The sequence below is a fragment of the Bos indicus genome, chromosome 2, assembly GCF_029378745.1.
Source record: "Bos indicus isolate NIAB-ARS_2022 breed Sahiwal x Tharparkar chromosome 2, NIAB-ARS_B.indTharparkar_mat_pri_1.0, whole genome shotgun sequence".
Taxonomy (NCBI): Eukaryota; Metazoa; Chordata; class Mammalia; order Artiodactyla; family Bovidae; genus Bos; species Bos indicus.
In genome coordinates, this window is record NC_091761.1 from 37,789,722 (window position 1) to 37,815,084 (window position 25,363).

The 25,363-nt window shown below is 36.8% G+C and overlaps 1 protein-coding gene across 18 annotated transcripts in view; it reads right to left on the bottom strand.

The window, feature by feature from the left end:
• Nucleotides 1-25,363, bottom strand: part of PKP4 (plakophilin 4) — a 258,767-nt gene that overhangs the window by 174,075 nt on the left and 59,329 nt on the right. For 13 of the 18 annotated variants that reach the window (XM_070767595.1, XM_019972379.2, XM_070767592.1 and 10 more), the window contains exon 2: nt 12,877-13,013. In XM_070767595.1, coding sequence (XP_070623696.1) covers nt 12,877-13,008 — 132 coding nt within the window. In that variant the 5' untranslated portion in view covers nt 13,009-13,013. Of the gene's footprint in view, nt 1-12,657; nt 12,755-12,876; nt 13,014-25,363 lie in introns of those variants that run through there. The other 5 variants (XM_070767641.1, XM_070767597.1, XM_019972411.2 and 2 more) reach the window with 1 other exon arrangement.

The following is a 25,363-nucleotide window of genomic DNA, read 5'->3' on the forward strand; positions in this document are numbered from 1 at the left end:
TGTTTTACATACAGTTAAAGTACGCATAGATCCAAGGAAGATAAAAACATGTACAGAAATTTGTTCCCAGCTCAAACCGAAGATTTTTTTTTCTTTTATGTCTTTGCAAATTCAATAAGCCAACAAACCATGACTCAGAGCATTCAATATAAGCTTATAGGTTGCAAAACATCTTAAGCGCTGTGATAATGAAAAATGCCACCAAATGTTTAAATGATACCTACACTGACTAGGCGTTCTTCCTGTGGAGTATCTCAAATACATATACAGTTTACCTACTATTATCAAGAGTGAATCAGAATAGTACCAATGGCTAACGGGGACAGTCACCAGAGAGAGTAATATATCCATCTGAACTATGTGAAGGAGAATATAGTTTGGGAACCATAAGAATCAGGAAAACACTGGAGAAAAGCTGCAAAATCTAACTGATAGCATATAATAACCCTAGATTCCTGGTTTGGAATCTTAATCAAGTAAGAGATGATGTACTAGCTATTTCATACCATAAATTTCTCATTCTTGAGTCTTATACTTGGTTATTCTCTGAAGGGAGCACATCTTCAACTATTAAAGGGTACCAGGGCACAAGAGTGAAGCCATTTCATGATTTCTTACATGTCTGAAACTATATTTTTCATTCTTCATACACTGAAGACATTCTAGCTGGGTATCAAACTCCTGGACTATAAGCATTTTTCCCCCCCTGAATACTCTAAACACACTGCTCCACACCAAGTTATATGTCAGTCTGATCTTACTTTCTGTAGTTAAACTATTTATATGGATTCTTCTAGAACGCCTTTCCTCTTTATCTTTGTATAATATAAAACTTTGTCAAAATTATTCCTGGACAGGTCCCTTTTCCATATGTAATGCCTGGAATGTGCTGACCACTTCAAATCTGTATACTCACAGCTATATTGTCTGCTTAGAAAAACTTCCAAAATTATATTTAAGTATTATTTGTGCTCTACTTATTCTAATGTCTTTTTCAAGAACATCCACAATACTTACATTAGACTTATTCTCTTTGTTCCACATATTCTCTTTATGTCCCTCCATGTCTAGGGACATCTATATCTTTTTTGTTCTTTTCTTCCATATTCCAAGATAACTTCTCAAATAATATTTATCAACCACAGTGATTCAATTTTCTTCTGTATCTATTTTTCCTTTATTACCTCCACTATAGATGTTAATTATTTACTATGCATCTCTAGAGTATAACTGCCTGGATATGAATACTGGATTTCCTACTGATTAACTGTGTAAGCTTGGACACATTACTCAACTTTACCAGAGTTTCAATTTTCCCATCTGTAAACAGCAGTAATAATAATAACTATCTGTATGATTCTAGGTTTTTAGTTACAAGCAACTGAAAACATCCTGGCTAATTTAAAGATTAAAAACAATTTACTGGAACAACTTACTTGTACAGCTCAAGGCTATATATTTTCTGTCTATTCAGGTGGAAAAATGCAAAGAAAGAGAAATTTGGACATGTTCAGTGGCCAAAAAAACCTGACAGATTTCCACAACTCATATAGATTTGATAAATAACAGAGGAAATCCTTCACGTAAAGCACTTAGCACAATGCCTGGCACACAGTTTAAGTAATAATAATTGTTAGATATTAGTTTCCTAATGGATTTCTATTCCACAGAGTTTATTGCCTTTTATATCTCACTAACAGTGATGAGATCGTTTCTAAAACTTTTGGCTTGTTTCCTGTGGTAGTAGTGGTGATGATGGTGGCAGAAAGAGAAGAGACAGTAATTTGACTGTACTGAAAAGGGTCTCCATACTTACAAGGGCAGATCTAACATAAATGATCTGCTAACCATTCTTCTCAATTTTATTCTATTGTCCTTATAGTAGAACTCCTCTCCAACTCTGACAATAGGGTGGGTGTCTTCATAGTTTTCAATGGGAAATCAAGAGACATTTTTAAAGGGTATGATATTAAAAAAAATCAAATTAAATAAAAGTTCTGCATGAATAAAAATGTTTTCCCTATTCTATAGTGCAGATCAAATAAATTAAGTGAAACAGCATTCTGTTCAGTATCCATACCTATATAAGTTTCATATTCTTACCTACAGACCATCAAATCTTCTAATCAGCTGGGAATAATGCCAACAGCAGCAATTACTAAGATGTATTTTTCCACAAAATAATTTAGTAACAATTCACATTTTCATTATACTTTGCTAACTAAAAAAAAAAAAAAAAAAAAAAATCAAGATCCTGCTGTTAACTGCTTATAAGAAAAAAACCAATATTCATCTTTCTAAGAAATAACTGAGAAAATTGGGACAATGGGGAAAATCCAGTAAGCTTGCCCTCTTCCAACAACTGTCTCTTTTAAGCCAGAAACATAGAAGGTAGATAAGGTCATGAGTGAAAAAAGAAGGTGCCAATTTATTCTACACTTGGGCAAGACACATTTACTCTTTTATTAATACAACAATTTATGAAAATATTTTGCAAAGGGGACAAATAATGGTTTATGTCAACTTTTAATGGAAAGGAATTTCTAAAGGAAAACAGAATGCTGAGGAAAGTGTAAGGACTGATTCCACCAGAACAGATTAGAAGGCCATATATGTAGTGGCTGAGGGCCTTTATCTTGATTTAGGCTTTAGCAATGATTTTAGGAAAATGTATTAATTGGATATATGAACATTAGAGTAGATAATACCACATAATTAATATTATTCTGATATCATGCTGGTTTATAGGAATTTTCACATGTAAATGCATACAAATTGAAATTCAAATTTGAAATGCCTAGAACTCCAATTTTGAAAGGGAAATTAAATTTTCCTTCAAAAGCCAAAAGATTTAAATTCTAAGAAAACTATCTCTCGATGGTGAAAACATGAAAACATTTCCTCTAAGATCAGGAACAAGACAAGAGTGTCCACTTTCAACCACTATTATTCAATATAGTTTTGGAAATCCTAGCTAAGGCAATCAGAGAAGAAGAAAAATAAAAGAAATCAGATTAGAAAAGTAGTAGTAAAGCTCTCATTGTTTGCAGATGACATGATATTATGCACAGAAAACCCTAAAAATACTATCAGAAAATTACTAGAGCTAATCAGTGAATTTAGCAAAGTTGCAGGATACAAAATCAACACAAAGAAATCACTTGCATTCCTATATACTAACAATGAAAAATCAGAAAGAGAAATTAAGGAATCAATCCCATTCACCACTGCAACAAAAAGAATAGATATATCTAGGAAGAAACCTACCTAAGGAGACAAAAGAACTGTATACAGAAAAACTATGATACTGATGAAAGAAGTCAAAGACAACAAAAACAGTTGGAGAGATAGTCCATGTTCCTGGGTTGGAAGAATCAATATTATGAAAATGACTATGCTAGCAAATGCAATCTGAAGATTCAATGCAATCCCTATCAAACTGCCTGGCATTTTTCACAGAGGTAGAACAAAAAAATTTCACTACTCATATGCAAACACAAAGTACCTCGAATAGCCAAAACAGTCTTGAGAAAGAAGAACGGGGATGGAGGAATCAACCTTCTTTACTTTAGATTATATTACAAAGCTACAGTTATCAAGACAGTATGGCACAAAAACAGAAATATAGACCAATGGAACAAGTTAGAGAGCCCAGAAATAAACCCACACACCTATGGGTACCTTATTTTTGACAAAGGAGGCAAGAATATACAGTGGGGCAAAACAGCCTCTTCAATAAGTGGTACTGGGAAAACTGGACAGCTACATGTAAAAGAATGAAATTTGAATACTTCCTAACACCACACACAAAGATAAATGCAAAATGGACTGAAGACCTAGATGTAAGACCAGAAACTATAAAACTCTCAGAGGAAAAACATAAGCAGAACACTCGATGACATAAATCAAAGCAAGATCCTCTATGACCCACCTCCTAGAGTAATGGAAAACAAACAAATAAATAAATAAACAAGTGGGATCTAATTAAACTTGCAAAGCTCCTGCACAGCAAAGGAAACTATACACAGGTGAAAAGACAACCCTCAGAATGGGAGACAATACTAACAAATGAAACAACTGACAAAGGATTTCCAAAATATACAAGCAGCACATACAAGTCAATTCTAGAAAAACAAACAGCCCAATTAAAAAGCAGGAAAAAGACCTAAACAGACCTTTCTCCAAAGAAGACATACAGATGACTAACGAACACATGAAAAGATGCCCAACATCATTCATTATTAGAGAAATTCATATCAAAACTACAATGAGATATCACCTCACACCAGTCAGAATGGCCATCATCAAAAAGTCTACAAACAATAAATGCTGGAGAGGGTGTGAAGAAAAGGGTGTGAAGAACAGTGCAACCATCTTGCACTGTTGGTGGGAATGTAAATTGACAGCCACCATGGAAGACGGTATGGAGATTCATTAAAAAACTAGGAATAAAAACACCATATGACCCAGAAATCCTACTCCTAGGCATATACCCTGAGGAAACCAAAATTGAAAAAGAAACATGTACCCCAATGTTCACTGCAGCACTATTCACTGCAGCTAGAACATGGAAGCAACCTAGATGCCCATCAACAGATGAATGGATAAAGAAAGTGTGGTACATATCTACAATGGAATATTACTCAGCCATAAAAAGGAACACATTTGAGTCAGTGCTAATGAGGTGGATGAACCTAGAGCCTATTACACAGAGTGAGGTAAGAAAGAGAAAGATAAATATTGTATACTAACACATATATATGGAATCCAGAAAGATGGTACCAAAGAATTTATTTTCAGGGCAATGGAGAAACAGACATAGAGAACAGACTTATGTACTTGGGTTTAGGCAGGGGGGTGGGTGGCCGGGGAAGCAGAGGGTGAGATGTATGGAGAGAGCAACATGGAAACTTACATTACTATATATAAAATACAGAGCCAATGAGAATTTGCTCATTTGCAGGGAACTGAAACAGGGGCTCTGTATCAACCTAGAGCAGTGGGATGGGGGGACAGATGGGAGGGAGATTCAGGAGGGAGGGCACATATGTATACTTATGATTGATTCATGGTGATGTTTGACGAAAAACAACAAAATTCTGTAAAGCAACTATCCTTCAGTTAAAAAATAGATAAATTAAAGAAACTGTCTTCCAATTTATGATAGCCATTTTCATACCTGAAATATGATTTATATGGAATTTAATTTTATAACATGATTTATCTTTATGTTTCAATAATGTGTTCTTTCAATTTGCTTGCAGAATTTTTCTGTTATTTTAAATCTCTATATTTTGAAGGTTTCAGTGCATAAAAACTGTTAAGATTCTATAATCTAAGACACCAATTTGTCTTTGCACTACTTGAAATCAACTTTATGTTTTAAATGATTTTTCTTAGGAGTGCCTAGAACAAAATACTCAAAGCCTAAATTACTTTGCTGAGGTACAAGCAGATCTGATCACTTTGGAAAGAATACACACATAAAATAAAAACAGACACAGTAACGCCGAATGGACCCCTTTCTGCAAAAGTGACAAAACTACAATTTAGGTAAGAACACAAACATGAAGACAGACTGTTCTGTGGTAGCTGTGGAATGACTTCAAGGTTATACCTACAGGAAAAAACTCTGTTTCTGAAATAATTTTCTCTCCCGAAGTGATTCTGCAAAGAAAAACAATCAAGCAGCACAAAGAATTTAATGCTGAATGATCCTGTCATCCATTTAATCTCACCAACTCAGCAGTCACTCATTTCACATTTAATATCATAAAGTTTGCATGTACAGGGGAAAAATTATTCCATATATTCATAATTTAACTCTGAACAGGAATTGTGAACTGAGTTATTCAACTGAAAAGGAAATTATCATTTTAAATATGCAAAGGCAAGGTTGACTTTAACTGTTAATAAAGGAAAAATATTCTATTACTTTCAAATGTAAACCAAAGGTACAGCTAATTCAATGGTAAAAATTAAACAATTTTGTCTAATAGTTAATAATAATAATAATGCCTAAGTTAACAAATTTACATAAACCTGGCATAATACAATATATATCTATAGCCTGATTAACTTAAAAAAGGGGACAAATTCTTGGATTTTGTGGTTCCAATGAATGAATATTCATTATGTGCCAATTACCACAAATAAAAATATACAATATGGTTTGTAACTCTGTCTTCTTCTGAGGGCAGAAATTATATTAAACAGACCACCTTTATAGGTCTCCTGACCATCCCTCCCATCTCTTTCCTGGACAGTCTTTGCTCACAGTAGGCGTTCAATATATATATATATATATATATATATATATATATATATATATTTATTTATAAATTATATATATTTATATATATTTATTCAATATATATATATTTACCTAGTTAAAAGCAAGTGTAAATGAACTACAGTGGGATAGTGAGCATTTTTACATTCTTAGTTCATTTACCCAATAAATATTTGGGGGGTCTTTTACTATGTATTCCATGTCTGCAAGTGTAATTCAGCTGTGGATAAAGAGCCAGACAGAAGCTGTTCAAACTCCTGGAAGTTAAGAGCTCGTCAAACAAAACAAAGTAAAACAAAACAACCACCTATTGTGTCAATACATCTAAAAAGATGTCTCCAAGGGAATCAAATAGAACAAAAAATCAGTTACTCAAAATGTACGCCTCAGACAGAAAGACTTGGGAACTGTGCTCACAGGTCCAGCTGATCATTTATCAGACTACCGGAAAACATGGGCAGATGTAAAAATTTACCTGTTGTTGTTAGCTAACTTGGCAATCTAAGGACAGTTTTTGTTTTTTTTTTTTTGTACACTCAAATATATGAATAAATAAACCTGTTAACTATACTCTTTTGTATTATTTAACCACAGAGATACTCGAACTGGGGTTACGCTACATCATTGACACATGGAAGAGAAATGTTAAATTTTCACTGTGTCATATACAGTTTAAGAGGACTGATCTCCTAAGACCCAATTATTAGCATTCAGAATTCTTGAATCCAGGCCAAAGAGTGTCGCAAGACATCTACCACTTGACCCCACTTCGAACCTTAATTCCATAATATTAAAGAGTAAAAGCTGTAAAATTTGATGATCCCACAGAAGTCACTAAGAAAAGATCCAGTCTTACCTTGTGTCTGATGATTGCAGTTCAGGCACAGAAGACGTTCCTATATTACATAATTACAATTGCCAAGATAATTCAGTTACCAAGAGAAAAAAATTACCAAGTTACTAAAAGGGAAAGTGTGAAGTTTTCAGTGTTGAACTTACAGTACAATGCTTTTAGCTAGGCTACAAACTATGCTTGTTTACAGCTGAAGTAAAAATTCTGTCTTCTGCATGGGGCTGAGGTGTGTCAGGGAGAACTATTTCATTGTAAATAAATCTAGGGGCCAAATAAAAGGAAGTTGCAAAAGCAGGTGTACAGCAGTTGAGCTGTTTCAGTTTCAGAGAAATAAAGTAAATAATTGTGCTGGAATTTGTTCAGTTCTGGGCATTCTGCCAAACAGGAAAGGGTGTGTAATTACTGAAGCTAACACATCCATGTAAAAATGAAGTAATATCAATAGAACACAGTTGGGATCTAAATTTCCTTTTTTATCTTCGAAAAATTAAGGATCTCTATAATGACTCTCATTTCACTCTTTGATATTTAAATATCACTTAAGTTAATATGAACACATGAAGGCAGAATTGTAATTTTCACAAAGTCAGAAAATATTATCTTTAAAGGTGGTATTATTCTCTTTGAAAGCCTCACAAATGAAGAACATTTCAATTTTCACTCATCAAAGATAACAAAAGTATACCCAATACCTCACTTAGGACTTCACCAGAGTAAGAGAAGTACACATAATATTAGCACGTTTTACCAAATCTATTCTTTGCTTACCATTTCATGCTATCTGGATTGATTGAACTCAATCTTAAACCTGGATTCCAAACTTCTTAAATCATAAACCCAAAATAAGAGGGTGTGGTTTGTGGGAAAACAATGGAAGTTAGAGCACCTAGGGAGTCAGGCCAAGTTCAAATAGAGATCTCAATTATTCAAGAAACTTTATGACAGAGGATGAAAGAGTGTAATAAATATTACATGTGTGATTTTACAGAATGTAAATCTACTTGCACCTTAAACAGAGCTATGAAAAATATTTAACGCTATTCAGGACTGGCCATATGATTTTTTAAAGGGTATTTCTACATCTAGTATGAGATTCTACCAATTATAAAAGTTCAATATACTCCCCCATTGGTAATAAGAGTCTGCTCCTGGCTCCTGGCTCACTGCTTCCCTGAGCCTGTGACGTTAGCATGCTGACACTTCTAAGTTGCAGGGATGGCACTGAATTTCTGAATGAGTCAATGTCTTACCAGATTCCAATTCCTTTCCATCCAAAGGCATGCTGTCCATTTCAAGGATGAATCAGTTTAGTCTATGATTTTTACAGAAGTGGCAAGGTTCTCTGAGGGCACTGCATTTGGCCATATTTCTTTACCTGACCACATATAAGCTAGGCACTAGATCATTCTTGGGTAAGCCTGAAAACTATCAGGATACAAAATAGTTTGTTTCCAACATCTACATTCACTTTGGGAATACTGTATTCTCAGCAGGAGTTGAACTGAACAGTAGAAACTGCCAAATGATGATCCTGATTGTATAAACCCAACAGCCAACTGGTGGCTTAAGTTCAACTGACACTTTCTATAATTTCAGACTGGAGTCCAAGGATAACATTACTTTGCTAATCCCATGGGCTGACTTTTTCCTTCTCTTGAAAGATGATCCTTAACTGGAAGACATTTCTTTTGCGATTACTTGGTTTACATGATGATGGTGGATATTTTGTGACATCACCAAGATAAACCGCATCCTTTCATTCCCTACACTTCCTTTGCAGCTAAGTTGGACAGATGGAAGATGAAATATAAATTTCTTTCATATTTTTAAAAGACTTAAGCCATTATTTGACCATCCATGTGAAATAAAACATAAGTTTGTTCCATGCAGAGATCAGATTTAATTTCTAGATCAATATGGATACAGTGCAACTCAAATTGTCTTAAAGATAAGAATGTACAGCTGAGTAACTAGTTTTCTAGGTGCTGTCTTGAGATTCTCTTGCTTAGTAATGCTTCTATGAATGTGGCAACAGATTCCATTATCCTTACAGAATAGCCAGTTGGTGACAAAGTGATCTGATAGCATTATTTATTTACTTCCTCTTTCAACAATCATTCATGCAGCTCTAGTATATTCAAGCCCTTTGGGCTTCCCTGGTGGCTCAGATGGTAAAGAGTCTGCCTGCAGTGCAGGAGACCTGGGTTCAATCCCTGGGTTGGGAAGATCCCCTGGAGAAGGGAAAGGCTACCCACTCCAGTATTCTGGCCTGGAGAATTCCATGGACTGTACAGTTCATGGGGTTGCAAAGAGTCGGACATGACTAAGTAACTTTCATTTTCATCCTCAGGTAGCTTTTAATTATATCATCCAAAGGAGCATGTGATGAGTCAGAGCAGTGGAATAAAGTGCTAAGAAAGATCAGCAGAGAGTTGACTTCAGGCTGGGGTGAACTTCATGGTTGGCTTCATGAAAGAGGTAGCACTTGAACAGAAGTGAGTTCCTTCTTTCTATCTGCAAAAAAGCAAGGACTTTTTCTATAAAGGTCCATGTATGCATCTATGGGACTGACATCAACATGAAAGGTCATAGCTTCATAAAAGAGAGAGAATATGAATCTCTGTATTTTGTCAAGAAAAAGGAACAGCTTCTGGCATGGGAGGATCTGAAGGAAAGAGAGGCCCAGTAGAGGAAGATTTCAGTGTTCCCATGACTCCCTAAATCCAATTTCAGGTATTAACAGACTAGTGATTTGTTAACAAGATGGCTACTGGTTGCCTGTCATTTTCTTCCCTACTACTTATCATGAAATGTCCAGGGGGAATTCACATGAGGTAATGTAGTGCTTGGATATAATTTATAAGAACCCAGATTCTTCCTCTCAAAATTCAGGTGCATGTTAAAAGATATTACTCTCCAATTCTTTAACCAAGTGCTTTGACATGATGTTTGGGTTTGTACTATGTCAGCATGTTAATAAAATTTATTTTCATTATTCTACTTCTTATAATAAACACATAAAGCTGTTTTAATTGGTGAGATCAACATGGTGAAGTTTTGGAAGTTTAATGCCATGTCGAAGTATATACTGTCACAGCATAAACATGGCTTGTATTCAAAAAAGTTTTTCTGTCTTCATATCAGTGGCCTGGAAGAAGTTTCTCAGTCCCGACAGACACATATTTAAAAGTAGAACCGCCAGCTTCTCTTAGGGAGGGCATTTTCTTCTTAAGTAGAGATGATGATGATAATAGTAATATTAGCCTTTACTATGAGAATTTACTAAGTGTAAGGGAGTGTAAAAACTTTACATAGGTTAATTTAATGTTTCAATAACTATTACTATCTTCATTCTACAAATGAGAAACTGAGGCAGAGAGAGGTTAACAATCTTGCCAAGATGACACAGTAAGTAGTGGAGCCATGATGGGAATCCAGCCATCTCCCCCTCGCACTGAAGGAGTCTCTGTATCCCAACGAAACATTCATTCTGAGACACATCCACCATCAAACAAGGTCTGTTCTCTGAGATCAGCGGATCTGATCCCATCACTCCAAGCCTATGAAAATAAGGCACCTTTTCCCCCCTATAATTGTATATCCTATCCAGTAATACTGCTCTTTGATACAATACATGACCAAGGACATAATCTAAAATTAATTATTTCATTTGAGTCTAACACAACTACAAATGTGACATTCTGACTAGTATTTTAGAATCAAATATATAAGGTAAACAGTAATTAGTTTTCTTATTCTTAGCTAACTTTTCTGTGCTCTGTCTCATTTGGCAGACAAAGGCAAGTGACATATTTCAGGAAAGTCTAAGAAATTTTTACTCTAATTACAGAGAAATTTGAGTATCTTGCTTTGTACCACACAAATCCTATGGGAACTAGAGTTAGCTATTTAAAATCAGGCAAGTATCTTGGAACAAGAGATAGATATGGTATCTTGGGTTGAATGATGGATGCACCGAGTAATGAGCACTGACAATCTTAAAAGAAATTAAGAATGAAAACTGTAAATGTATAATAATGGACTCAAATTCTTAAGAACAAGAATAGAAGTGTATCTTCCAACTAAAGTGGGAGACATATGATAATTCTAATAAATAACAAATATCTGTATATTTTTTGCCTAACCCAAGAAACCAGAATTCTTTTTGTTTTCTCTCACAAAATATGCATTCAAAATACTATTCATTGCCAAAAGAGAAAATTTTGAAGTCATTTGAGGCCATCAAAGAATTATAGGGCAAAAATTCTGATAGGTTTCCAATCTCTTCTATATGCAGCGTTATCTAGTTTAAAGATACAGACATGAAGGTTCCTACTGTTATGCTTACTGAGCACAGTTTCTGGTTTTAAGTTAGTTCTGGGTACTTTGATAAATTTACTGTCATATTTCACCAAAATGCAGTATACACTAAGAGTCACAAATAAATCAGAGCCTTCTCATTTTACAGCTCCTTGGGTCAGATCTCAGCAACTAAGAAGAAAGAGTCCTTTTTTTCCTCCCTAAAGGTGATAGATAATCTATAGTTTGGGAGAAAATGAAAACAGTACTGACTCTAATTTTCTTGTGTCCTCCCAAATTCTTAGTTTGTGAAATGTTTAAAAACTTCAAATTTCTGTAATGAATGAAAAATATTTTGACATCTTGCTACTAGGAAAAGTTGTGAAATCATTTTTTCTTGAAAATACAGCTCTAATGGCAAGATATATCTTCTAGTTTTAGAGCAATCTTTTATATACACACCCATCTTTAAGTTACAGCAAAAAATAAAATAAGGAAGTTTTAAATACCCTTTCACTCTTTGTCATCATTAGTCATGGGAGTTGTTAACACTGATTTTTCAAAGAATTCCGGCCTACATACAACATTTAAGCTTGTATCTCTTGAGAAAAAAAAGACTAGTATTTTAAATCATAAGATTTAAAAAGACAATTTCACTATTAGATTATCTCCAACAAAATAACCCTCACAGAGGGCATATACTTTTTGGTTGCTTTTGTGTTTTTTGAGGGAGGAGGGCAGAAAAGAAAAGTCTCCCCGGAGGTTTACACTGACATTCACCTTTATTAAGCTTCTAAATCTTATGCAGTTAAAATTTCTCTAAGCCCACCAAATCAAAATCTAATTTAGAAGGCTACCTGGATCTGAAGGATAACAGTATTAAGTGCCTTTAAAAAATCAACATAAACATGACATTTAAGCAAACTGGCACAGTGTGACAAGTTTTAGAACAGTAGCTCACAAGATGAGTATACTCTGATTAAGACAAACACAACAAATAGAACCTTTAATCCAAAAAATCACGGAGACAACCCTATGTAATACCTATGTTAAAACGTTCAACAGATCTAAGGCTATCACAGGCCTCAAGTTGCCAGAGTTCTGACAGAAAAGTCAGCGATGTGAAACACGCTTTACAAAGCTGGGCGTGCATGCACACACTCTGCAAGGTGAGCGAGACAGAGACACCGATCACCACTGATATTGTCCTTACTTGCAGACGCACAAGTATCCTGCATGTTCCGATTCTGACTGGCACCTGGAGCGGCTCTACCTGCCAGTCATCCCAATGTACTCAGGGATGTAAACACCTTATAATTAGAAAACGTGAAGGCGTCAAGGACGTTAGACAAATTGAAAACACATCCAAAGATTAATTTTTAAAGGCAATGAAGAAATAATTAATTGCAAAGTCTAAAATCAGAGGATGTACCTGCTCCTTCACGGAAGCTAGAATAGTGGTGGCTGTAGTCTCGGGTTCCATGCCGGGGCCAGTGGAGGCAGCTTCCTGGCGGGTCTGTGGTTGCCCCTCCTCCACCAATGAGGCCTGTTCAGGAGCTGGCATTCCTCCTGCAACCAAGCAGGCAAAGGGTTAACACTTTCATCTGCTCCCGTGCCGGAACAGGCAGGGGCTGCGTGCTTACACAGGGTTCCCAGGAACTACTACAGACTTCTACACACCATGATCACAACGCCATACGGCTATATGATGTCTAAAAGGCAACACCCAGGGTCAAAGTAGAACTAGTACTACCAAACACTAAAAAATAACAATAGAATAATAATGACAATAAAAAACACTGAGAAAATATTTAAACAAAATCATAGTCTAAAAATGATGTGGAAAGTGTTAAGGAAGAGGATGCAAAAATACACCAAGGACAATAAAGCTGTTAGATGCTATAAAATTGCTGAATTTTCTAAACAGGTCACCATTAAGTAAATATGATTACCTTATCATGAACAAAATAGTAACAAATACGCTAGACTGCTATAAGGGTCAGTTTTCAAAGAAGTACTTGAGTAAGAAGACATCTACAACTGTAAATGCTTTACAGTTGCAGAAGAGGCTTATGCATGAGAAGAAAAGGGAAAGTAAAACTTACAAAAGGCTTGAAAAAATAGGCGAAATTCTGTGGTATTTAAAAAAAATCAAGACTGCTGGTGGAGTATTATAGCTAGCTTGGTTTCCTTAGAGGAATCTGTTGATGCAAAGATGACAATGACTATGGTGATGGTGTTGAAAGAGAATTTATTTTTCAGGATCATAGACTGTGACAGAAAAATGGGTTCTTGCCAAGTGAATAGGTGCCTCTCCTACATAACACAGACTGAGAGTGGTGTGTTTGCCGGGAAACTTACTGATTTGATATGGATTTTTATATAAATTTGAAAAAGATTGGGAAAAGGTACCCATATAAAATGTTGTAAATATTCTAATAACTTGTTTACCTGTCAGTCTCTCTGTCTGTCTCCTCCAGAATAGAGTTTATCATACCATAAGACCAGCCTAGAGCCTGGCATATATAATATCCAACTAATCTTCACCAAATAAATGAATACATGAATGAGGACTGACTGTCTCTTCCATGTCTCATAACAGTCATTAGGCAAATCTGACCACAAGTGCTATGGTGCTCCTGAGATCTTATTTGCTTAATACATTACTCTGTACTTGTATTTGAGACCGCAAGTGCTGTTTTTGACATTCTTCATAGTTTTCTCCTAAAAATGACTCTACTCTCATATTTTGATTTCTTTTCAACTTCAACAATGTTCATTTCTGTAGGATGATCTGGGGTGGGGGGACGGGGGAGAAGGTCCCCATTCCCTCAAATATCAACTTGCTGTTTATTTCCAAACTCAATCTGTAAGACAAGGGAAGATGAACATATCATCCGAGCCTCCACCTCCTTCCTCACTCTCCTGACTTGCATACTGGGGAAGCTGGGGTTAGGTTCCAGGGTGCTGTCAATGTTGCTTTACTGCTGCCACATTAATGGGCAGAAATGGAAAACGGGTCTGATGAGTATGTGTATTTTCCCCTAATGGGGCTCTCCATGAGGAGTTCTCATGGTTGCTCTAGAGGTAAATTCTTTGTTGGCAGTTTCTGTGGAGCCTCAGGCCAAGTGCAGCCTCAACTGCAAAAAGGAGGACCTCCAGTTCAAGTTTGAGGAGGACCTCCAGGCTTAAAGTATGCGGGTCCAGGATCATAACCTAAGTGCCTTGAACATGAGCTACCACTTCCTCACTTACAAAAAGAGTTTACTAATTCTTCCCACAACACCATCGGATGATTTTTATGACAATCTTTATTTTTTAGTATGTATGTTAATATTGATATATAAAATAGTGCTCTCAAATATCATTGTTGTTGTTAGTTGCTCAGTCGTGTCCGATTCTTTGCTACCCCACGGACTGTAGCCTACCAGGCTCCTCAGTCCATGAGATTCTCCAGGCAAGAGTACTGAAGTGGGTTGCCATTCCCTTCTCCAGGGGAAAGTATTATTAACTGGATAAAATGATGCATTTCTGTATTTAGCCAGTGCTCATTATAGATAAGATTTAAGGTCTATGAAAATAAAAAAGCCACACATAACAATCCTAGACTTGCACTTAAGGCTGGTAAAGATATGAAAATATTCTATGCCATCAAAAAACTACACACCTTAAAATAAGCAGATGGTTGCAAAGAACAAAAATGTTACTATGCAACAGTGAAACAAATAATGCCAAGAAACAAAAATTTTAAATGTCAAGAGTATAATACCCTGAAATAACCAATGTATAAGAAAAAGAGAAGCAAATTTTCAGTGAACAAAGAGAATTTGGGAAAGAAAGAAACATCATTGGGGAAGTAATTACTCTTGACTAAAAATAGGAGGATCGTTGCTATTTAAAGAAAGATACTGAAAAATACCGTTGTAACTGCATTACGTCACTGTGAGTGCACCATATTTAATTTCATGATATTTATTTTCTGATGACTGTCCAGATCTATGGTATCAGATGAACATCTTCTGAATACCACTTTGCCCATGTAACAACATGCAGGGTGATACCGGGGTACGGGCATAAAGAAAGGTCACTGATCATTAATGGCTCATCATCTAGCTGAGGCAGCAAAATATGAGTCAGACCAAGGCAGAGGCAAGAGGCAAGTGATGGAGTAACTACACTGAAATCAACAGAAAGAGGTGATGAAAAAGAAACTCTTATTCAGCAAGAGAGGAGACTTGCATAGGTAGGCATGATTTCTACTCTCAGATTCCTCAAAACTAGGAGACACTGCAGGCAATCACCAACACTCACGGGATAGACGATGATGACCAGGGTACCCAGGCTTAAATGAGTGTGAGACACTTCTCTACACCTCATCTCTGAACGGTCCCTAAACACCATCACCAAGATGGGGCAAAGAAGGGATGCCATACTACTGACAAGCTATACACCTAGTAAAGTAATCTGTTCATTTACATAGCTCTCCTAACAATTTTAGGAGCTGGAAGGAATCAAGCTAAGACTAAAGTTACAGAATATTATTACTTCTCCCCATTAGCAAAGCAAAAAAGCAACGACTACTTATATGGCAAAAAGACTGTGAGAAATTAAGCTTTGTGCTTCCCTCAATTATCTCAACTGGCCCGATCTGGGCAATTACATTTTAGGGACCTGGGTACACTTACAAATAAGTTGCTGGACCATTCTGGCTCTTTGAAAAATCACAGAGAATGGAAAAGGTGCCAGAAAACTGGAAACAGGAAAATGCCATTGCTGTTTTTGGAAAGAAGAAAGTAGACTCTCTTCACGTTACAAACTAGAGAGCTAGACATAGATGTTGGGTGAGATTCTTACAAGGATTTTATCCAAGAGATGACTGTGAGAACCAAAAAGGGGCACGCCAAAGAAAAGTCATGTTAAGCTCATCTAATTTCTCTTTGGCACTGTAACCACGGAAGTGCAGTGTGTCTAGACTCATTGAGTCATGATGATGTTAGAAGTCCCCCATGGTATTATAATCAGCAGAGAAATAGGGCTGGCACAAGGGCAACTGCTGCCTCTGACATTCTGTAAATAGCTGAACAAAATATATCAAACTACAGAGGTTTCTAATGCAATGCTAGAGAACTCTGATCCTGGCCCAGCCCTAACCAAAAACTTTAACCACAATGTAATAATAATATACAGGGCATGCTCAAACTCTTCAATGAGTAAGAATACTGAATTTACCAGGTGATGAAATTCAAATATAAAAATCGCTGATACACTGCAATAATGAGTTGCTTCTAATGAGATGTAAAAAAAACAAAAACACCAAGCATAAACAAGGATCTTGTACTTAGGGTTAGCTCAGCAGCACACAGGGGAAAGATTTAGTAGGCACTTGGACTTCCCTGGTGGCTCAGATGGTTAAGCGTCTGTCTACAATGTGGGAGACCCAGGTTCAATCCCTGGGTCAGGAAGTTCCCTGGAGAAGGAAATGGCAATCCACTCCAGTACTATTGCCTGGAAAATCCTATGGACAGAGGACCCTGGTAGGCTACAGTCCATGGGGTCGCAAAGAGTCAGACATGACTGAGAGATCTTCACCATAATCACCTTAGGTTCAAGAGCACAATGAGTGAATCAAGAATGAAAAGAGGCTTCCACAAAGCCAAGGTGATGCTATGTTGTATCGATATCAGCATTTAAGGTGATAGAAAGAAAGGGACAAGGGAATGTACACCTCTTCTTCAGGTCCATGTCCACTTTCAGTGATGGGTGGCACATTAACAGGAATGGACACAAATGTATTCATTCGAGAGGATGAGTAGGATGGTAAAAGGATTCCACCATTTATTTCCAGGCACAAGGACAAAATTAATGATGAGCTTGAAGCTTAGCTGAGAACACAGGAAGAACACTTGACAGAACAGGAAGAGAAAAATCTGACCTGAACAAGAAATCACAAGAACAAGAAAAATCTGACCTGAACAAGAAAAGGACCACGCAGACAAGCAAAGGTCTATGAATATCTTCAGGTCTGCCAAGCACAAACAAGGTCAGAATTTTTGGTCCCAAGAGCTAGACCAAAAACTAATGGTTTTGTACCAAACTTGTATTAACCTAAATTACTACTGTCTATATACTCTGAATCAAATCTGGCTAACAGTTATGTTTCATTATATTTATATTGTAAAATTAAAGGTTGGCGCTATGAGGGCAAGCTCAGGAAGGTCTTTCCTTTCGGAGTAAAGAGCCAGATATCCAAAATTTCAAGAACTAAACCCCCAGAGGTGGTATATTCCCCATCGCTGGAGGTCTTTAACCACAGTTCAGAAGATCAAGTAGCAGGGAAGGTACAGAAGGAATCCTGCACCGGGTGTGTGTCAGAAACAGGAGACAAAGTTCTCTGAATTTGGAGGCGGAGACAAAGATATGAGAACATCTATGTTCTGAACTGATGTGAATGCTCTTCAGGGGTTTTCAGAGTGTTGTCTACCACATCACACCTCTCTATAAAAAAGCACCTGAAGGCCAGGACACTGTGTTTTTCCTGAGAGAATGATGGTGACTGGAAGTCTTACTGCTGACTGTTTCTGTTTAGGTACACAAAAAGTTCAGAGGAGTTTGTAATCAACTCTTACAACTGTGTTCTCATTTTATTCCAGCCTTTTGTTACTTTCTTATTACTTCATTTTATTTCACTACTTTTTATAATTCTGTTGGACAGCATTCTTTTGAGCCTTGTGAAATACTTTTTGGAAAGCTATGAACTGTTATGTGTTTTCACTAATACCTCTATTGAAGACAAATTTTTACATAAAACTGTTGGTATAACATAGTGTGTGTTTCTCATAGTGAACTCACAAATTAACAAGAAATTTTCTGTTCAGGTTACAGGTCAAGTACATTCTAGTGTGATTATAAAAGGCTTTCTTTGCAGGCTGTGGATGTAATATACAGGAATAACTTAAGACTCAACTACAACCCCCTTTATCACAGATGAAACTAACCCACAAAATCATCTCCACTAACTTAATGAGATAGAAGATCAACTGGATAGTGGATTTTCCTCTATTTACCCATTTCTACTCGCCTTACTGATAATTTTTGTCAAAGTATAATAATACACTTTATTTTGTCTTATCCAGTGAAATTCACTGGATTCTGTATTTTTTCTCCATTCTTTTGCATAAGTAAACTTAAGTATTAATAGCATGACTCACACCTTGAGATGGCCACTTACACTGTGTGCTATGTAAATGGTGCTCCCAGAGTCAGGTGGAGTACTGACACAGTTCGTGTCGTGACAGGTAAATCCTGTAAAACTGTTGATAAAAACTAAAGATTCTATATTGGATAAACATAGACTGCACTTTGGTATTTTCAATCCTTCTAAACAAACGTTTCTTACACAGAGCAAAAAAAAAAAAAAAAAACGGAAATCTTCTTTGGAAAATACAAGCTGGTTTTAGAAAAGGCAGAGGAACCAGAGATCAAATTGCCAACATCCACTGGATCATTGAAAAACCAAGACAGTTCCAGAAAAACATCTATTTCTGCTTTATTGACTATGCCAAAGCCTTTGACTGTGTGAATCACAAGAAACTGTGGAAAATTCTGAAAGAGATGGGAATACCAGACCACCTGACCAGTGTCTTGAGAAACCTGTATGCAAGTCAGGAAGCAACAGTTAGAACTGGACATGGAACAACAGACTGGTTCCAAATAGGAAAAGGAGTACGTCGAGGCTGTATATTGTCACCCTGCTTATTTAACTTATATGCAGAGTACATCATGAGAAATGCTGGGCTGGAAGAAGCACAAGCTGGAATCAAGATTACTGGAAGAAATATCAATAACCTCAGATATGCAGATGACACCACCCTTATGGCAGAAAGTAAAGAGGAACTAAAAAGCCTCTTGATGAAAGTGAAAGAGGAGAGTGAAAAAGTTGGCTTAAAGCTCAACATTCAGAAAATGAAGATCATGGCATCCGGTCCCATCACTTCATGGCAAATAGATAGGGAAAAAGTAGAAACAGTGTCAGACTTTATTTTTTGGGGCTCCAAAATCACTGCAGATGGTGACTGCAACCATGAAATTAAAAGACGCTTACTCCTTGGAAGGAAAGTTATGACCAACCTAGACAGCATATTCAAAAGCAGAGACATTACTTTGCCAACAAAAGTCCATCTAGTCAAAGCTACGGTTTTTCCAGTGGTCATGTATGGATGTGAGAGTTGGACTGTGAAGAAAGCTGAGTGCCGAAGAATTGATGCTTTTGAACTGTGGTGTTGGAGAAGACTCTTGAGAGTCCCTTGGACTGCAAGAAGATCCAACCAGTCCATTCTGAAGGAGATCAGTCCTGGGTGTTCTTTGGAAGGAATGATGCTAAAGCTGAAACTGCAGTACTTTGGCCACCTCACGCGAAGAGTTGACTCATTGGAAAAGACTCTGATGCTGGGAGGGATTGGGGGCAGGAGGAGAAGGGGACAACAGAGAATGAGATGGCTGGATGGCATCGCTGACTTGATGGACGTGAGTCTGAGTGAACTCCAGGAGTTGGTGATGGACAGGGAGGCCTGGAGTGCTGCGATTCATGGGGTCGCAAAGAGTCAGACATGACTGAGCAACTGAACTGAACTGAACTGATAGATTCAGGTTTTTTTGTTATTGTTTGTTTGTTTTAGGATTTGGGATCCCTTAAAGCACATAGCTGTCTGACATGTTAAAGGGTATAAAAAAGATAGGATGGGGATAACCAACAGGGTAAGAATGTAACTCTGAGGGGGGATGACTGGATTGAGAGGTGAGATGAGCATACATTTCTGCTATTTTCCAACTCACAACACCATGAAATAATGGAAAAGGCATTTTCTCTTTTTCAGGATAAGAAAATTAGCCAGTCTAAAAATTCAAAAAACGCCATCAGTATGCCAAAATATTAGAAAAATAATGGTTGCAGACCTATGGCAAAATAACCAGAAGCAACCAAACCACACACACACAAGCCTGATGAGTGGCTGGAGCAGTAGGTGAGGGAGCTCAGAGTCAGAGGATCTTGGAATTCTTAGACCTGGGCCATGATCAGATGATCAAGAGGGAGACAATGCCACTAGGTGGTTGGTTGGCCCCTGCCCTGCACATGCTCAAGCGGCAGTCACAGGCAAAGATGGAGAGAACCGGACACAACAGGGCCTCAGGCAGTACTGATGCCCAGAAGGGCAGAATTCTCTGAACATAAAGAGTGAAGTGGTAAACTAACATCTTTAACGTTTAAATTGAAAACTGTGTCTGTGAAAGAGAAACACAGCCAAAGACCTTGAAAATAAGTTATAGGATAAAACCAAAAATCTCTATCAATGCAATGAATAGCAGAATTAATTTTTATAAAAAGAATATTTCCTAAGAGTGATGTAAAGGATTCAATCTGAGCACTGCACCCCACTCCCTGCCTGAAGAGAGAGAGAAAAAAAAGATAAGAGTAGTTTGGAGACTTGAGACTAGATCCAGGAGTTATGTTTATTTACAAGTATGAAGAAGAGAGGAAAAAAGGAGACTACTCAAACAAGTAAGAAATGGAAATTTCTGAGCTGAAAACTAATATTTAAAATTGGCCAGTAAGTAAATAAAATGAATGAAACAGATTATATCTAAACCCAATCCACTGAAATTTCTAGGTTCCAAGGATAAAGAAAAGATTGTAGATGTTACCATGCAGGAAAAATAAATTGCATACAAAGGAATGAGAATCAGTTTCACAGAAGCCTGATGGTTATAGTAACAATTTCCAAGTACTAATATATATATAGTATATATATACAGTATATATATATATTTCTAATATATATTAATATATATTTCTAATATATATAATTTATATATAATCTAATATATATATAATTTCTAAGTACTTCTATATATAGTATATATTACTATATATATATAGTAATAATTTCTAAGTACTAACCAAAAATCATTATTCAAATATGAAGAAAAATAAAGGCATTTTAGGACATACCAGGACCCAAGAAAATGTGGTTTCAATACTCTTCAAAGGAAGTTCTGCAACCAAATACAAATATGACCAAAGAAGGGTTAGTACACAAGAAACAGTGCTAAGCAAATAACTCAGGAAATTGAAAGTTAAGTCTAAAGAAACTCCACATGCTACCAACAGGAGACGTGTGAGGAACTGAAGAAAGTAAATTGTTCTACCCTGACCAAGTTAGCAGCTGACTGCAGCCACCTGAGTGAACCCAGGTAAGACTAGCAGAACCTCCTTAACAATCTAGAATTACGAGAAATTTAAAAACTGTTGTTTGAGCCACTGAGATTTCAGATGACTTGTTACATGGTAAGTGATACTAACCGATACAACCATCAAGACAAGAAATGAGGATACAGGGGGAAATTTTAAGTTACCAGTGTTATTTTTAAAGTATTATAAGATTAAAATATTAAATTTTACATGCTGGATTATCTTCTAAAGATAGTTTATTTAATACACTATTGCTCTTTGACTTACTAAATAAGATACTATAAATTAGGTGTAACTGAAAATATAAAGATGAATAAGACCTCCTATTCAATTTATAGCCTAAATGGAAAGACACGGTAAATAAACATCCACAATAAAATACATCTCAAGATAAATGGGGTACTAAGAGCTCAAATACAGGAAGCTCAAAGAAGGGCTTCAATAGCATGTATAAATAAGGACACTATACTAGGTACAGTGAAAGCGCAGTGAAAAAGTGAAAAGTGAAGAGGAGAGTGAAAAAGTTGGCTTAAAGCTCAACATTCAGAAAACTAAGATCATGGTATCCAGTCCCATCACTTCATGGCAAATAGATGGGGAAACAGTAGAAACAGTGGCTGACTTTATTTGGGGGGCTCCAAAATCACAGCAGGAAGCAACAGTTAGAACTGGACATGGAACAACAGACTGGTTCCAAATAGGAAAAAGAGTATGTCAAGGCTGTATATTATCACCCTGCTCATTTAACTTATATGCAGAGTACATCATGAGAAACACTGGGCTGGAAGAAACAGAAGCTGGAATCAAGATTGCTGGGAGAAATATCAATAACCTCAGATATGCAGATGACACCCCCTTACGGCAGAAAGTGAAGAGGAACTAAAAAGCCTCTTGATGAAAGTGAAAGAGGAGAGTGAAAAAGTTGGCTTAAAGCTCAGCATTCAGAAAACAAAGATCATGTCATCTGGTCTCATCACTTCATGGGAAATAGATGAGTAAACAATGTCAGACTTTATTTTTTTGGGCTCCAAAATCACTGCAGATGGTGACTGCAGCCATGAAATTAAAAGACTCTTACTCCTTGGAAGGAAAGTTGTGACCAACCTAGATAGCATATTCAAAAGCAGAGACATTACTTTGCCAACAAAGTTCCATCTAGTCAAGGCTATGGTTTTTCCTGTGGTCACGTATGGATGGGAGAGTTAGACTGTGAAGAAGGCTGAGCACCGAAAAATTGATGCTTTTGAACTGTGGTGTTGGAGAAGACTCTTGAGAGTCCCTTGGACTGCAAGAAGATCCAAACAGTCCATTCTGAAGGAGATCAGCCCTGGGATTTCTTTGGAGGGAATGATGCTGAAGCTGAAACTCCAGTACTTTGGCCACCTCATGCGAAGAGTTGACTCACTGGAAAAGACTGATGCTGGGAGGGATTGGGGGCAGGAGGAGAAGGGGACAACAGAGGATGAGATGGCTGGATGGCATCACTGACTTGATGGACGTGAGTCTGAGTGAACTCCAGGAGTTGGTGATGGACAGGGAGGCCTGGCGTGCTGCGATTCATGGGGTCGCAAAGAGTCAGACACGACTGAGTGACTGAACTGAACTGAAAATCACAGCAGATGGTGATTGCAGCCATGAAATTTAAAAGACTCTTACTCCGTGAAAAGAAAGTTATGACCAGCCTAGACAGTATTAAAAAGGAGAGACACTGCTTTGCCGATGAAGGTCCATCTAGTCAAGGCTATGGTTTTCCCAGTGGTCATGTATGGATGTGAGAGTTGGACTGTGAAGAAAGCTGAGCACCGAAGAATTGATGCTTTTGAACTGTGGTGTTGGAGAAGACTCTTGAGAGTCCCTTGGACTGCAAGGAGATCCAACCAGTCCATTCTAAAGGAGATCAGTCCTGAATGTTCATTGGAAGGACTGATGTTGAAGCTGAAACTCCAATACTTTGGCCATGTGATGTGAAGAGCTGACTCATTTTAAAAGACTCTGATGCTGGGAAAGACTGAAGGCAGGAGAAGGGGACGACAGAGGATGAGATGGTTGGATGGCATCACTGACTCGATGGACAGGAGTTTGGGTGAACTCCGGGAGTCGGTGATGAACAGGGAGGCCTGTGTGCTATGGTCAAATGGGGTCGCAAAGAGTCGGACACAACTGAGCGACTGAACTGAATACTAGGTGCAACACAAGGACACAGGTAGGGAGAAGCCTAGCTATAATGCATTCATTTTATTAAGCTTTTATATGTAAAAATTTGCTTCAGATTTAATAGATTTCTCAAAATCGTCCCTAGACTCTTATTTTATAATATATGCAATTAAGGGTATGGCAAGCCATATCCAATCTAAAGCTGTTTAAACAAAAATTTGTTTTTATCATTAGTTCTTCATATCAAATGCTAGTATTAAAGATTAAAGACTAATAAAACCACTAGCACAGCACATATGGGGATTCAGAAATATGGTAATTTATAAGTGAATAACCAGAGGCAATAAAAACAGTAAAATTGTTTAATTAAGGACTTGGGTATTTAATAACATTTATAAGATCTATTTTTAAAAGAAGTATACAGTCTACTAACAACCAGTTATCTTACGCAGTATTTGTCTTTTTAGTTTATGACAGTGATTTTTTTTTTTTAACATGGACTCTTTAAATGACTTCTGAGTGTCTTGTGATTTACACCAGGCTTTCTAGCTGATAATAACCTACAAGTTCTGTATTAGATATCTCAGAAGTGTTATATCAGACTTCTTTTTAAATTATAAATTTATTTGTAATTTGAAAGATTCAAAATATGCTCCATGGACTACTTCTAGTACAACAGAAACAATGTTTCCAACGTTGCAAAGTATAAATGTGGGAAATGCTTCCTCTTGAAGATTCCTAAAAACATTGTTATTTAAAGTGAGACCTGTGGGCCAGCTATACTGGCAGCCCTTTAGAGCTTAGAAGAAACGCACAATTTCAGGCCTCACGCCAGACCTACTGAATCATCTTCATGTGAATAACATCACCAGTGTTTTGTACACATGTTCAAGATTCAGAAGCAGTGGCATAGAGCATTTAAAGACTGAGAAATCTCAAAGTAAATGAACCTGTTTAATCTCATCTATTTCAGTATCTCACACTTATCTGACCCGCAACTGTTTTTAGGGCCACCTATTAACATTCTGAGGAATATGCTTTGGGAAATCCCACAAGATAATAATTACTATTAATGAGCAAATAAAGCTAGAAAGAGGTACTGCTCCATCCTTCACAATTAAAATAGGGCTCTCTCAGCTTTTCCAATAATGTCAGCGTATTAAAAGAAAAACATTAAGTACTTTAAAGAAAATAGTACAGAAAAATTAAAGTTCTCTTCAATAAAGGCTCCTTCCAACAAAATTAAGCATGAAGTTGTGTTTTGGCTGTTAAGTTGGGTAACAATTTCTTGGAAAACATCATTTCTGAATGAAGGAATAAAATGGTTTTCCAGAAAAAGAACTCAACCTGCTCCAGGCCAGGTGTGAACTTTAATTATATTTTTCATGCTTGTCTCATGAACATTTATGTGGAAATAGACATGGTATATGGTACACATTGGTACCGTGGCTGGGAAGATCAACTCCCCATCCGAGACATACAACAATTTGCCTAAAACAAGTCCAGTTCAATATAGGTA